We start from the raw sequence: 12,500 nt of genomic DNA on the forward strand, positions 1-12,500 counted from the left end.
GAGAGAAGAGGAGAGAAGAGGAGAGAAGAGGAGAGAAGAGGAGAGGATAGAATCAGGAAGGACAAGGAAAGACAAGGCAAAGCAAAGGAAGTCAGCATGGAAATTTAAACATAAAGGGAACAAGAGGAGGCTGACGGGAGAATGAGACTTGCAGGACATTGCCAAAGGCACCCAGAACTGCCAGCCAGCTAACTGGTGCTGTGGGAACCGTGTCGTGGGTGCCGGCAAAGAGGATGTCCAACACTAACTAACATATGTGGACATACTCAAGAAGGACGCAGGAACCCAGAGTACCAGCAAATTGAAAAGATGTATGGACAATCGGGATGACTGGAAGCAACGATGGAAGGCTCGTCTGAGGACGACCGAGAGAGATGGGAGCAGGATCAAGAACAGAGGCAGTGTATCCACCAATGAAATGGAGAGAAAAAAAGGACAAGATGAGGAAAGAAGGAAGCACACAAAAAAAGCAGAAAAATCGGGAATCGGAGATGGTCACGGAGAGAAGAAGAAGGGAAAGGGCATGAAGACAGAAGAAGATTTGAAGAGTGACGAGGAGGGGGAGAAAGAAGAAGAGAAGAGACATAGAGAGGGAGAGAGAAAGCCAGTCAAACACAGTCTGTGCCTAAACCAACCACTTGAAAAAATAATTGAGCTAATTGTTTGGCAGAGGGAGCTGCAGAGAAAAAGAAAAGCCCCCGGCCGAAACCTCTGATCTTTCAGCGATGGCTGCGGAGCCATCCCCAACAGTCTGTAGCCTACGAATCCCACACTCTTCACCTCACATAAACCACCCTCGCTCTCCGCCAGCGGAACGAGAAAGAAACAACACCTCACTCGATTCCACATCTTCCCATTTCAACAGCTCCCCCGTTTTCTTTTTCACCAGCACAACCACAGCTATCTACGTATGACGGATCAGACGGACTGACGGAAGGAAAAAGAGAGCGAACGAGAGCGGTGGGAAAAACCATCGACTGACAGTCCTCGGACGATTTGACTAATTAAATTAGGGAGCTGTGTCGCAGCTAAGCCACATATGAAAATATTATTGCAGGGCAGATGAGGTCTTTTCCAAGCTCTTGGGTACACATTAAAAAAACAGCCCTTAAGTAATCCTACCAGCTCCTCCGACAGCTAGGGACTAAAGGCCAGTCAATCTAAACACCGGGTCTTTAACTAACCGCATGCCTTTTAGTAATAACCAAATTAGCCATGCTCCTTATATGCACACATACATGCACGCAGGCCCGCGCGCACACAAACACACACACACAAGCTCACACACACACACAGGCTCACACACACACACACGCTCTCAGGATCTCACCTCATCTTTCTCTCGCTCACACAAACATACATTCCAGAAGTCTCTCTGTCAAACACGCACACACGCACACACGCACACACACACACACACACGCACACGCACACACGCACACGTGCACGCGCACGCGCACGCGCACGCGCACGCGCACGCACACGCACACGCACACGCACACGCACACGCACACACACACACACACACACACACACACACACACGCACACACGCACACACACAGTGGGAATATCAGCCCAGTGTGTGTTTGCATACACAGACCTTAATAACTGACATGCAGACACAAGCCTTCGTTAATATGCAGTATTAGAGAGGGCCCAGACCCAGCTGTGCAAACAACAAGTGTGCCCCCAGCTGCCAAGTGGCCACGTAGCACTGCAGCCCACCGGACCAAGGAGAACACAGCATAGCCGGGCCAGGGAGACAGGCCGTGTTACCAGACCAAGGAGAACACAGCATAGCCGGGCCAGGGAGACAGCCAGTGTTACCACGCCAGGGAGACAACTCGTGTTACCTTCCCACAACACACACGTACGTACACACTGGACCAACATTTCAGCGGGAAGCAATGACGCCAACATCCTTAGATACATCCTTACCATGCTGTCTATAACCATACTGAATTCCAAAAATTAGCATGTAGGCATTTGTTCAAAGGATGCATGGCTAAGCAGAGAGTACATTATTAACACAAACCCAATACTAACATCCCTATTATCAACCTAACGCTAACACAAAGATTGCTTAATTTCTTTTCTTTCTTTGCAGTTTTACCCTGATTTCCGCATAGGAATAAGGAATGTTGCACTTATTCTCAGTGGTCTTTCCCTCATTTTGTCCACCAAATTATAAATCTGGTCTCACGCAAACAGGAAACCGCACAGTATTTTTTTGCCAAAAAATTAGGCGGCCCCATACATCTCCTGCGATCGCATACTGTAGCAAGCACCAGTAAACAAACCAGAAGGCTGCACGATACTGAAAGTCATGGTGGTTTAAGACATTCTGTCAAAACATATGTTGAAGTGAAATACAGAGTTATAAAAAACAGGCATCCCGTCAAAACATATGCTGAAATGCTATATAAATTTAAAACAGACTAGCAAATTTATGTACCATTTTTTCACCATCTGCAGTTTTTAACTATGTCCAATGGCAAAAAAAGTGCTGATGGAATGTGTTCTCATTTTTCACTGTTCCATCAATGCAATAAGTCTGTGCGCGTTCACGCTCCCACGAGAACCCGGGACTGGAAAACAGGGAATTTGTTATGGTGTTTTCCGACGCAGACACAACAGCACAGGACATGGAGAGCGCCCAATAAACAAACCTGCTTCAAGCAGATCATTTTGAAAAGGACGAAACAAGGCGATGAGTTTGGAAGGGGGGGGGAAGAAGGAGAAGAAGAGGGGGCAAAAAGAGGTCAAAGATCCATCCATTACGAAGTTTGTTTGTGCTACATTGACACACCTGATTTGACAATGGAGAGAGACCAAGCAAACCAGAGCCATTAAGGGGAACACCGTGCTCTGTTTTCAATGGCCTCTGGGATAGTACTGGTGGTGTAGCTCAGCACTCAGACAAGTGAGCCAACTCAAGAGCACTGAGCACTGGTTGTAAAGGTCAGGCACACAAGCTAATTCACAAACAGACACCCCAATTTGGAGACACACACATGCGCACACGCAGGCAAACACGCACACACATGCACGCACGCAGGCAGACACGCACGCACACACGCACACACACCTTTCCAGGCGTATGGATGTCCATCAGCTCCTAAGGCTGTGGGAGATCAAGGGGGTCTTGTTGTGTGTTTGTTTACGTTCACAGCCAGACTCGCTTCCTGCTCCAACAGCCCTTTCTCTGCTCCTCTCCTCCCCTTCACGGCGGGAGAGAGAGACGGCGGAACACTCTCCTGCTGATATGGGACATCCACCCCCCCCAGCCCCCCCAGCCCCTCAACCTCACCTCTCACCAACCCAAATCACTTCGCCTCTTCCTCCCGTCACCCCAGGAAGACCCTTCACAGCAGCTCTCTGACCTTCGGGTCTGAGCCGAAACTGATCCAGAAACAGAAACGACCCAAGAATCCCCCCCCTCCCAACCTTCAGAAGACAGACCCCATCCAGCCTTTTGTTAAACCCTGGTCCTGGTCTAACCCACAGCATATCCGGGTCTTGGTCGGGGTCTGGGTCCAATATTAGACCTCAGGGTGTTCAACCACAGTGCTTCTCCTGCATATACAAGGAACTTCCTCAAACCAGACCAGATTTCAGTGGATCTGAGCAGAATGTTGATATTAGACATCCACCTGTAAGTGCATCCATCCTGACATCTCCATCACATTACTGTTCAAAAGCACACATGTGGAGGTTCAAGTAAGATGAAAGAGATTACACCGTTTCCAGCAGGTCAGCAAAATGTCTTCTGCCCTGTCTGACGGATGTGGTAGTTGTTTTATAATAGAGGCAAAACCATTTTGAACTAGTGTCGCACAATTGTTTTGCACACAGCATAGTAAACTGGGGAAGAGTGATTCCAAAGACGTCTCCACCACTTTCCAGTTTTGCACAGCATAAATGGTCTCTTCAACGCTTACCTCAAGCCATTTATTGTTTCTGTGTATAACAATAAGGCAAACATGTTAATCATTAAACCTGTCTTTTTGTTGATGTTTTTAAAAAGTGGACACAGAGTGCCAGCTCCAAGGATTTACCTGACCTACGTTAAGGAATCTTATAAGCGGCTGATTAGTTTTGCCAATTTGGAGGTCTTTGCTCTGCTCCATGCATTTGACTGCAGGTAGGGTTTAAGTAGGTAGGTATTGTAAAGACTGCCAAATCCAAAGATTTTCCTCACAGAGCTATTTAGTCGTCCCAGAATAGAGGTCTTAACTCTGCTTGTAGAATTTGACCACATAGAAATGCTATGTATTAGGTCCTTGGGGTAGAACAGATGCGGTCTCGATGTATTTCTTGGTTTAAAACATACAGATGATGTTGTGTTTGGAGAGAACACTTTGGAACGTCTTACTGAGTCCAACCACATATAGAATGACAATATGATTTATCCTCTCTTGGTGATCTGTATGCATTCGTCCTGATTGTTTACAAACCCCTCAGGAGTCGGTGAATGTGTGTTTAAGGTTTTTTTGTGTTTTTGGGTTTAAAAAAATAAATAAATATTAAAGGCCTCTTGTAATACCGGCACTATTCCAGCGCTTGTTTTGCATGTCTCTGTTCCTTCCTCCTGGCCTCAAGGGCCATGGGCACAGTCCGTTGGATGTTGCAAAAGTGTGGAAAACTGAGTGTTTAATACTCAAGTCAAACATAAGGTATTAGTCAGTGTAGGTTGGCTTGAGGTCGACTTGCACCTGAAGCCCTTCCTCATGCTGATGACACAAATTCAGAAGGGGAATAGTGAGTTTTCCCTTGTCTCAAATATTGGGTAGAGGTATGTATTTCTAAGTGTAAATTCCACAACTTAATTACATTTGGAATGAAGTACCTCTACAACTACTACTACTGCTACTCAGAACATTGTCCATAAAAGGATCGATTCCTTTGGTCTGAATCGCAACCCAGGTGTCGTGATCCACATACCTGAGAGGTGACATGCCTATGCATAGCCTAGCATAGTGTTAAAAATGGGCTTTCAATAGAACACAGTTCTAGATGAAGATGTCACTTTAAGCTGCTGAGGCTTCTGTATGGTAGATTGCCATGCAGTAGCTTTACTCAGCTTTCCAGACAAGATGACTGAGGATTGTAGAATGTGTATCAGCTTGTCTGCCACCTGTATGTCCTGTTCGGTGGTTCAGATCACTGATTGGAACACAACAACAGGGATAAGACTCTGGCCTTCAGAAGCACTGAGTGATCACACATCAGGGGGGGGGTGGTGAACATGCAGATAGCGGGGATAGCAGTTCCCAGTTAAGATAGGCGGCCAGGGACTCGGCTGGTGATCGTCAAGGTGACCATGCTTTTCGGCAGCCTTAAGCCCTGACCCTGCACTGACCCCTCCCCAGTGCTGATAAGCCGCTGTCATGCCAATCTGGCAAACATCCCAACCTTAGGAAAGCACCTTCTGAAGACTTCCTCGGTCAGGAGGGCTTGTTTAGGTAACACTTCAGCCGATGAGCACCAGATAACAAACAAAAAAACCTCTCTCTTTCTGTTTCCTTCAAAGACGAGTTTCGAAGGTGGTGACCTCCCTCTGAGAGTCATTAAAAGGATTTTACCCAGAGATCCCCGTCTGCTGTTTTGGTGTAGCACAAGCACCCAAGAGTGGAGAAAATGGAGAAATTCCCCACGTCATGTCAGCAGTGTGTTTTTCACAGACTCCGGCCTATGGGCTAAAGAACACTGCATGGTCCATGACGACTTGGGATGTTGTTCTTGGCACACTCAACCATACTGTCTCAAATCAACATGAATGGACCACAGCGCCCTCGGAGAAACAAATAACGCACTCATGCGCTTCAGACAACCAAGGACGTGAGCAAAGATTACCACAGTCCCTCGCCATACTTCAGGGCCGAGGGATGCCACACTTCCTCCTGTTTCAAAGCAGGAAATGCGTTCAAATACGCTTTTTTTCTCGATTTTAAAGACTTGCTCTTCACGGTTCAGTCTGGGCATGGTGCATTCACTGTGATGCATGAACCCAAGGCCCTCCTTTTACTCTTAAGCAAAACAGTCTGTGTTCCTTACACACCACCGGCTTGGAGACAGAACCACGAACACAATCCGGCCAATCAACACTTTTGGTCAGGAGCACCAAGAGAGAGAGGCCGGCTGTATTTTCATTGGCCACTTGAGCAATAAATTCACCATCCCGTATGCCAGAATCTAGTCGAATTAAATAAATAAATAACTAAACAACAAACCCCCTGAAAGCCACTCCATCTGATGTGAGACAGGACAGCTGGTGGACAGTGGGGGGGTGATGTAACCCGCGGTGACCTCTATCTAGCACCTCATCAGACGGAGACGGACGCGGTAAACAATTCCGCGACGCTCCCACTGGAGGTATATGCTAGACGAACTCATTTGTCTTTTCGCTGCATTCAAAATGCAATCAGTGTCAGAGATAAACATTTCCTGCCCAGTAGTCCACTGCTTACAGAAACAGCTGGGGCAAAAATCATTTCTGTTTACTGTACGGAAAAATGGATGAATATTAATACCCATGCTTTTTTTGATGTAGCCAAGTGTGTGTGCGTGTGTGTGTGTGTGTGTGTGTGTGTGTGTGTGTGTGTGTGTGTGTGTGTGTGTGTGTGTGTGTGTGTGTGTGTGTGTGTGTGTGTGTGTGTGTGTGTGTGTGTGTGTGTGTCTCACCTTGACATCATAGTGTGTAGTCCAGCAACAGGTTATCTGAGGGCATTGTGTGTGTGTGTGTGTGTGTGTGTGTGTGTGTGTGTGTGTGTGTGTGTGTGTGTGTGTGTGTGTGTGTGTGTGTGTGTGTGTGTGTGTGTGTGTGTGTGTGTGTGCGTGTGCGTGCGTGCGTGCGTGCGTGCGTGCGTGTGTGTGTGTGTGTGTGTGTGTGTGTGTGTGTGTGTGTGTGTGTGTGTGTGTGGTAATAGGCTGTGTAAGGACATGCCGTTTGTGTGTGCGTGCGTGCATGCTTGTTCTTCTATGTGACCTTGTCTCACCTTGAGGTAGCAGTGTGCGTAGCAGTGGTGCAGCAGGTTGTCTGAGGGCTGGGAGAGGCTGCTGACGGCGCTGACCAGCTCGGGGGCGTACATGGGCTCCGAGTGCTCCAGGTTGACCCGCTCCACCAGCAGGCGCACCACGGGGAGCGGCCGCAGCACCTGGGACACGGGGGAGCTGGGCTGGGGAGGACACGTCTGGATGGGGGGGAAATAGAGATGGAGAGAAGGAAATGGGATTCATTTGACAACAGTAAACGTCTACAATGCATTCAGCATAAAAGGCAGCAAGTCACTCAAAAACATATACACTCCTCCATATGGGAATACATAGTATCATGTGTGTGTGTGTCTGTGTCTGTGTCTGTGTCTGTGTCTGTGTCTGTGTCTGTGTCTGTGTCTGTGTCTGTGTCTGTGTCTGTGTCTGTGTCTGTGTCTGTGTCTGTGTCTGTGTGTCATGCATATGTGGGGCAACAAGAAGCGCTTGTAAAGCGTGTTATGGACCATGGGTTTTCTGATCTGTCACACCAAAACTTTCATGAACATGGAAGACGAAAGGACAGCAACCTCTCAAAATAGTCTTCCATGTTCATGAAAGTTTTGGTACGAGTGTCTTAAGAAACAGTCATGAATGCTTCATGGAAAGTGTATAACAGCTGCTATGAATGAGTAATTCAGGGACACTTCAAGTGAAGTATAACCAAAGTGTCTGCTAAATGTAATATGATGTGAAGTACCTTGTGTCCCATGATGAGAGGCAGCACAGTGTGCAGCAGGTTGAACTCAGCCATGCAGAGCGTGACGGAGATGCTGAGCAGCGTGACGGAGGTGAGGCGCGTGGGGATGAACTCCTCCAGCGCAGACAGCTCCTCCTGGGTAGGGGGCGCCCTCTCTTCCACCACGTCTGGTAGCACACACACAAACACACACACATGCACGCACGCACTCACGCACGTACACGCATGCATGCACGCACACACACACACACACACACACACACACACACACACACACACACACACATACATACACACACACACACACAATTACACACGCACATATTACAAATGGTATTCTACATGTTAACACACACACACAAACATACTGTACATAATAGTCTGTTATAATACTGTTATATTGTAGTCATGAGACTGTACATAACAGGCATACACACAAACGCACGCACGCATGCACGCGCACACACACACGCACGCAGGCACACATACACACATGCGTACGCATGCAGACAATCACAGTAAGACGTTCCAATTCCCGGCTTTGTTGTTCAACCACGACCACTGAGACAAAGTCTGGCACACACGAGGTGGCCCACATGTGTCCTGCATGTGGCATGGCTCAGGTGGACCATCAACCTCCCAAGGCCAGCAACAAGAACCTGCCAGTTGGCCTGCATGTGTGCTGGGCTCTGCTCTCAGGTCAGGGCCAGTTCATCTGGATGTGGTTGCAGTGCTCCGAGGTGGGCTTTAAAACCTGACCCCAGTACAGTGCCTCTACCTCTCCCTACTCTCTCTCTTTCTATTTTTCTCTCTCTACTTCTCTCCCTCTACTTCTCTCTCTCTCTCCCTCCCGCACATACTGTAGGAAACTACAAAAAACTCCCTGCGCTAAGGTGCACGTGTCCGTGTTTGTGGCTAGCGGCTAACAGCTGCTACAGTACATAAAGACTGTGCTCCTCAGGGCCAACAGAGCGCTGCACAAACTGACCCGTTGAGACACACGTAAGGCAAAAACAAATAAGTCAAGGAGACAAACAAACAATAAACACAAGGGGAAGAAAGAGGTGGCTTGTTCAAAGGATCTGGCTCCCATCACAGTTGCTAAGCTCGGCTTTTTACTGTATTGCGCTTTGGCAGGGACCTGAGCAAAAATTAAGTGGGGAAAAAACTAAGCCCTCCACACATTGCAAGTTTTAAAAGTGAAAAAGGAAAAAAAGAAGAGAAAGTATGGATGAAGAGTGGGAAAGGGAGAGGGAGTGAAAGGGGTCAAGGACGCAAGTCAAGAGAGATGGACAAATAAAAAATGGTAAGTAACAGAGAGACGGAAAGTGAGTGAGTGAGTGAGTGAGTGAGTGAGTGAGTGAGTGAGTGAGTGAGTGAGTGAGTGAGTGAGTGAGTGAGTGAGTGAGTGAGTGAGTGAGTGAGTGAGTGAGTGAGTGAGTGAGTGAGTGAGTGAGTGAGTGAGTGTGAGAGAGAGAGAGAGAGAGAGAGAGAGAGAGAGAGAGAGAGAGAGAGAGAGAGAGAGAGAGTTAGTGAGTGAGTGAGTACAAGTGTGTGTGCGCGTGTGTCTGTGTGTGCATGCGTGAGTGAGTGAGTGAGTGAGTGAGTGAGACAGAGAGACAGAGAGACAGAGAGACAGAGAGACAGAGAGACAGAGAGACAGAGAGAGAGAGAGACAGAGAGACAGAGAGACAGAGAGACAGAGAGAGTTGAGCAGGTTGTGTGAGTAATTTGCTGCATTGGGCTGCATTAAGGGAAAAAAGGTATGGGGGGGAATGGAAGGGGGGGTCAGGTACTTATTGAAAAGCCCTGGCCGGCACTCAGGCCAAGTTGGCCCTCCGCTCCGCTCCGCTCTATATGTGGCTCAGATTATACTGCAGAGCGGAGCGGAGCGGATCTTCCTGTGCAGCCGCCGCAGGCGAGGAAGGTGAGACAGGGAGCGAGGAAGAGTAGAGGAAGGAAGGAAGAGAGAGAAAGGGAGGAAGAGAGAGGGGGAGGACGGACGGAGGAAGGGAAAGTGGAGAAGGTGGAGAAATAGCTAAAATCAAGCAATGAGCACGTCAGGAGAGGAGAGGAGAGGAGAGGAGAGGAGAGGAGAGGAGAGGAGAGGAGAGGAGAGGAGAGGAGAGGAGAGGAGGTAAACAGAGAAAAGAGAAAGAGAAGAGAGGAAGAAGGAGAAGGAGATGATTATAAAATGAGTAGTAAATAAGAAACAGCACAAATACAGAGTAAGAGAAATGGACGGAAAGGGTCAGAAGGAGGAGAACCTCCAGACGCTCAGCCACTACCAAAGCAGGAGTCGAGGCATGCGGAGTCTGCCCACTGGCCTGTCACCGTTTCCTGGGAGCACAACGGGTGGCTGGGCCCCTGTCCAGCCCAAAGCACAGCACAGCACAGCACAGCACAGCACAGCACAGCACAGCACAGCACAGCACAGCACAGCACAGCACAGCACAGCACAGCACAGCACAGCACAGCACAGCACAGCACAGCACAGCACAGCACAGCACACAAGCTGGCCGGCAAATGAGTACCAGACAGATGGTGGAGAGGAAGACACACTTCTACCAGTCAATACCCTTCCAAAAAAAAAAGAATAAAAAACACAAACACGCAACTGCATCCTCACTCCATGCTTGCACAAAAGACAAATGAGGGTGCGTATGCACGTGCGCACGCACGCACGCGCACATGTACGGCTGTTTGCCTCTTCCCTCTGCGCCTGCACAAAACGAGGGGCAGGCTATCCATGGGCCCATGTAGCCAGCCCCGGCCCTGTCCTGCCTGCACCCCTTTGATGCGCCCTAATTACTCGATTTATTACAGATGCACAATAATTGAAAGCAACGGATGTTATGGTTTTGCAAAATTCGAACTCATTTTCTCTTTTTTTCCCCCCTTGCTTTCCATCCCAAAATTCCATACGCGGCCGGCAACATGCGGACTTGCAGCGGGCTTTCCAAACATCCCGTGGCGGAGCTAATCAAAAACCGCAGCCTCTTGCCAAAAGCGCCAGGCAAAGCAGTGGGAGCGGGGGCGTGGGCTCTCTGGCCACCAGCTCCAGGAGTTCCCTCTCGCAGCCCCATAGTCAATTGAACTCCCACCTCCACCCCACCCACACACACGCACGCACACACACACACACACACACAGCCAACACACACCCACACACAGACAGACACAGACAGACACACACACACACACACACACACACACGTACGCGCACACGCACACGCCTTTCTTCACCCCAAATTCCAATATTGCCTCCAACTCCATCCCATATTCAATTGAAATCCCCATAGGCTCTCCATCCCCCACTCCCCTCATTCAAGAATAGATGTCCTACTCTCCCACCCCCCCTTTCTAACCGAGGCACAGCAATTGGTCGTCTGGTCTTGTGACAGCTCATTAATTGGTGGGCTGCATTGCGATGACACAGCAGTTAAGGGGGCTGCTGAAGCTTATGACAAAACATAGCTAACTTCCTTCTAACCATCTCTTTCTCTCTGTCTCATACACACACACAAACAGACACACACACAAGGCTGTGTGGAAGTACACTCCCACAGACACAGACACAGACTCACACACACACACACACAGAACACACAGACACACACAAAGACAGACAGACAGACAGACAGACAGACAGACAGACACAAAGACAGACAGACAGACACAAAGACAGACAGACAGACAGACACAAAGACAGACAGACAGACAGACAGACAGACAGACAGACAGACAGACAGACAGACAGACACAGACACAGACACAGACACAGACAGACAGACACACACACACACACACACACACACACACACACACACACACACACACACACACACACAGTTTCGCTCCATGCAGCTTGCATGTGGAGCTGAGGGCCGGGGACATGTGGAAGTGAGGCAGAGATGTTTTTCATCACAGGAAGAAGGGAATAAAAACTCTGCTCTCTTGAGCGTAGACCTTGGAGTGACCAGAGTGCCTTCAGCAGAGTGGACTAAGGTGTGAAAAGACTCTTAAAGTCTGCTTTTATGGAGCACACTCCCTCATGTGAAATTGACTTTTTATATTATTTTTTTTGCATAGAAATCACTCCCACAGATGTGGCTGTTGGACAGTTGTTGGCCTTGTGACTGGCTATGATTCTCTCTCTCTCTCTCTCTCTCTCTCTCTCTCTCTCTCTCTCTCTCTCTCTCTCTCTCTCTCTCTCTCTCTCTCTCTCTCTCTCTCTCTCTCTCTCTCTCTCTCTCTCTCCCCCTCTCCCTCTCCCTCTCCCTCTCCCTCTCCCTCCCTCGATGGTAAATAGTAAAAAATGAACCTTAAAATAAAGTGTTCTCTGGTGCTGTGCACTATGCCCCCAACATACAGTATGAGCTTGCTGTCCCACTGTCTTCCTGTTACTCTCGACTGTCCTATTCCCAATTAAGACACACAAAAAAAATCAATAAAGACATATTGAAGAACTAAATAGTTTTTGAAAAACAAAAAATACTAGATGAGTCTTTATCCAAGTGCTTGTCTGTGTCGTACCTGGTTTGGGTCTGATGTAAGGCTCGTACTCGTGGTCCAGCGCGCAGGCCACCATCTTGAAGATGCGGTGCACAGCGCTGCTATGGAGACGCAGGTCAATTGGGCCTATCACCAGCCGCTTCACTGACGACTCCTGAACTGGTGGAGGCGGCTCCTCTTTCCCTGTCGACGAGAAGTCCTGAGACCCGACACACCCTGATACACACAGACACGCACACGCACATGCACAC

The 12,500-nt window shown here is 48.6% G+C and overlaps 1 protein-coding gene across 1 annotated transcript in view; it reads right to left on the reverse strand.

Annotated features, from left to right (window-relative positions):
* LOC134449561 (intermembrane lipid transfer protein VPS13B-like) overlaps nucleotides 1-12,500 on the reverse strand; it is a 646,790-nt gene that overhangs the window by 511,821 nt on the left and 122,469 nt on the right. Inside the window, exons 13-15 of the mRNA XM_063199569.1 lie at nucleotides 12,271-12,465; nucleotides 7,735-7,901; nucleotides 7,001-7,195 (exon numbers count right to left, since the gene is read on the reverse strand). Of these exons, the coding sequence (XP_063055639.1) occupies nucleotides 7,001-7,195; nucleotides 7,735-7,901; nucleotides 12,271-12,465 (557 nt within the window). The remainder of the gene's footprint in view (nucleotides 1-7,000; nucleotides 7,196-7,734; nucleotides 7,902-12,270; nucleotides 12,466-12,500) is intronic.

This window comes from Engraulis encrasicolus, chromosome 5 (assembly GCF_034702125.1).
Source record: "Engraulis encrasicolus isolate BLACKSEA-1 chromosome 5, IST_EnEncr_1.0, whole genome shotgun sequence".
NCBI lineage: Eukaryota > Metazoa > Chordata > Actinopteri > Clupeiformes > Engraulidae > Engraulis > Engraulis encrasicolus.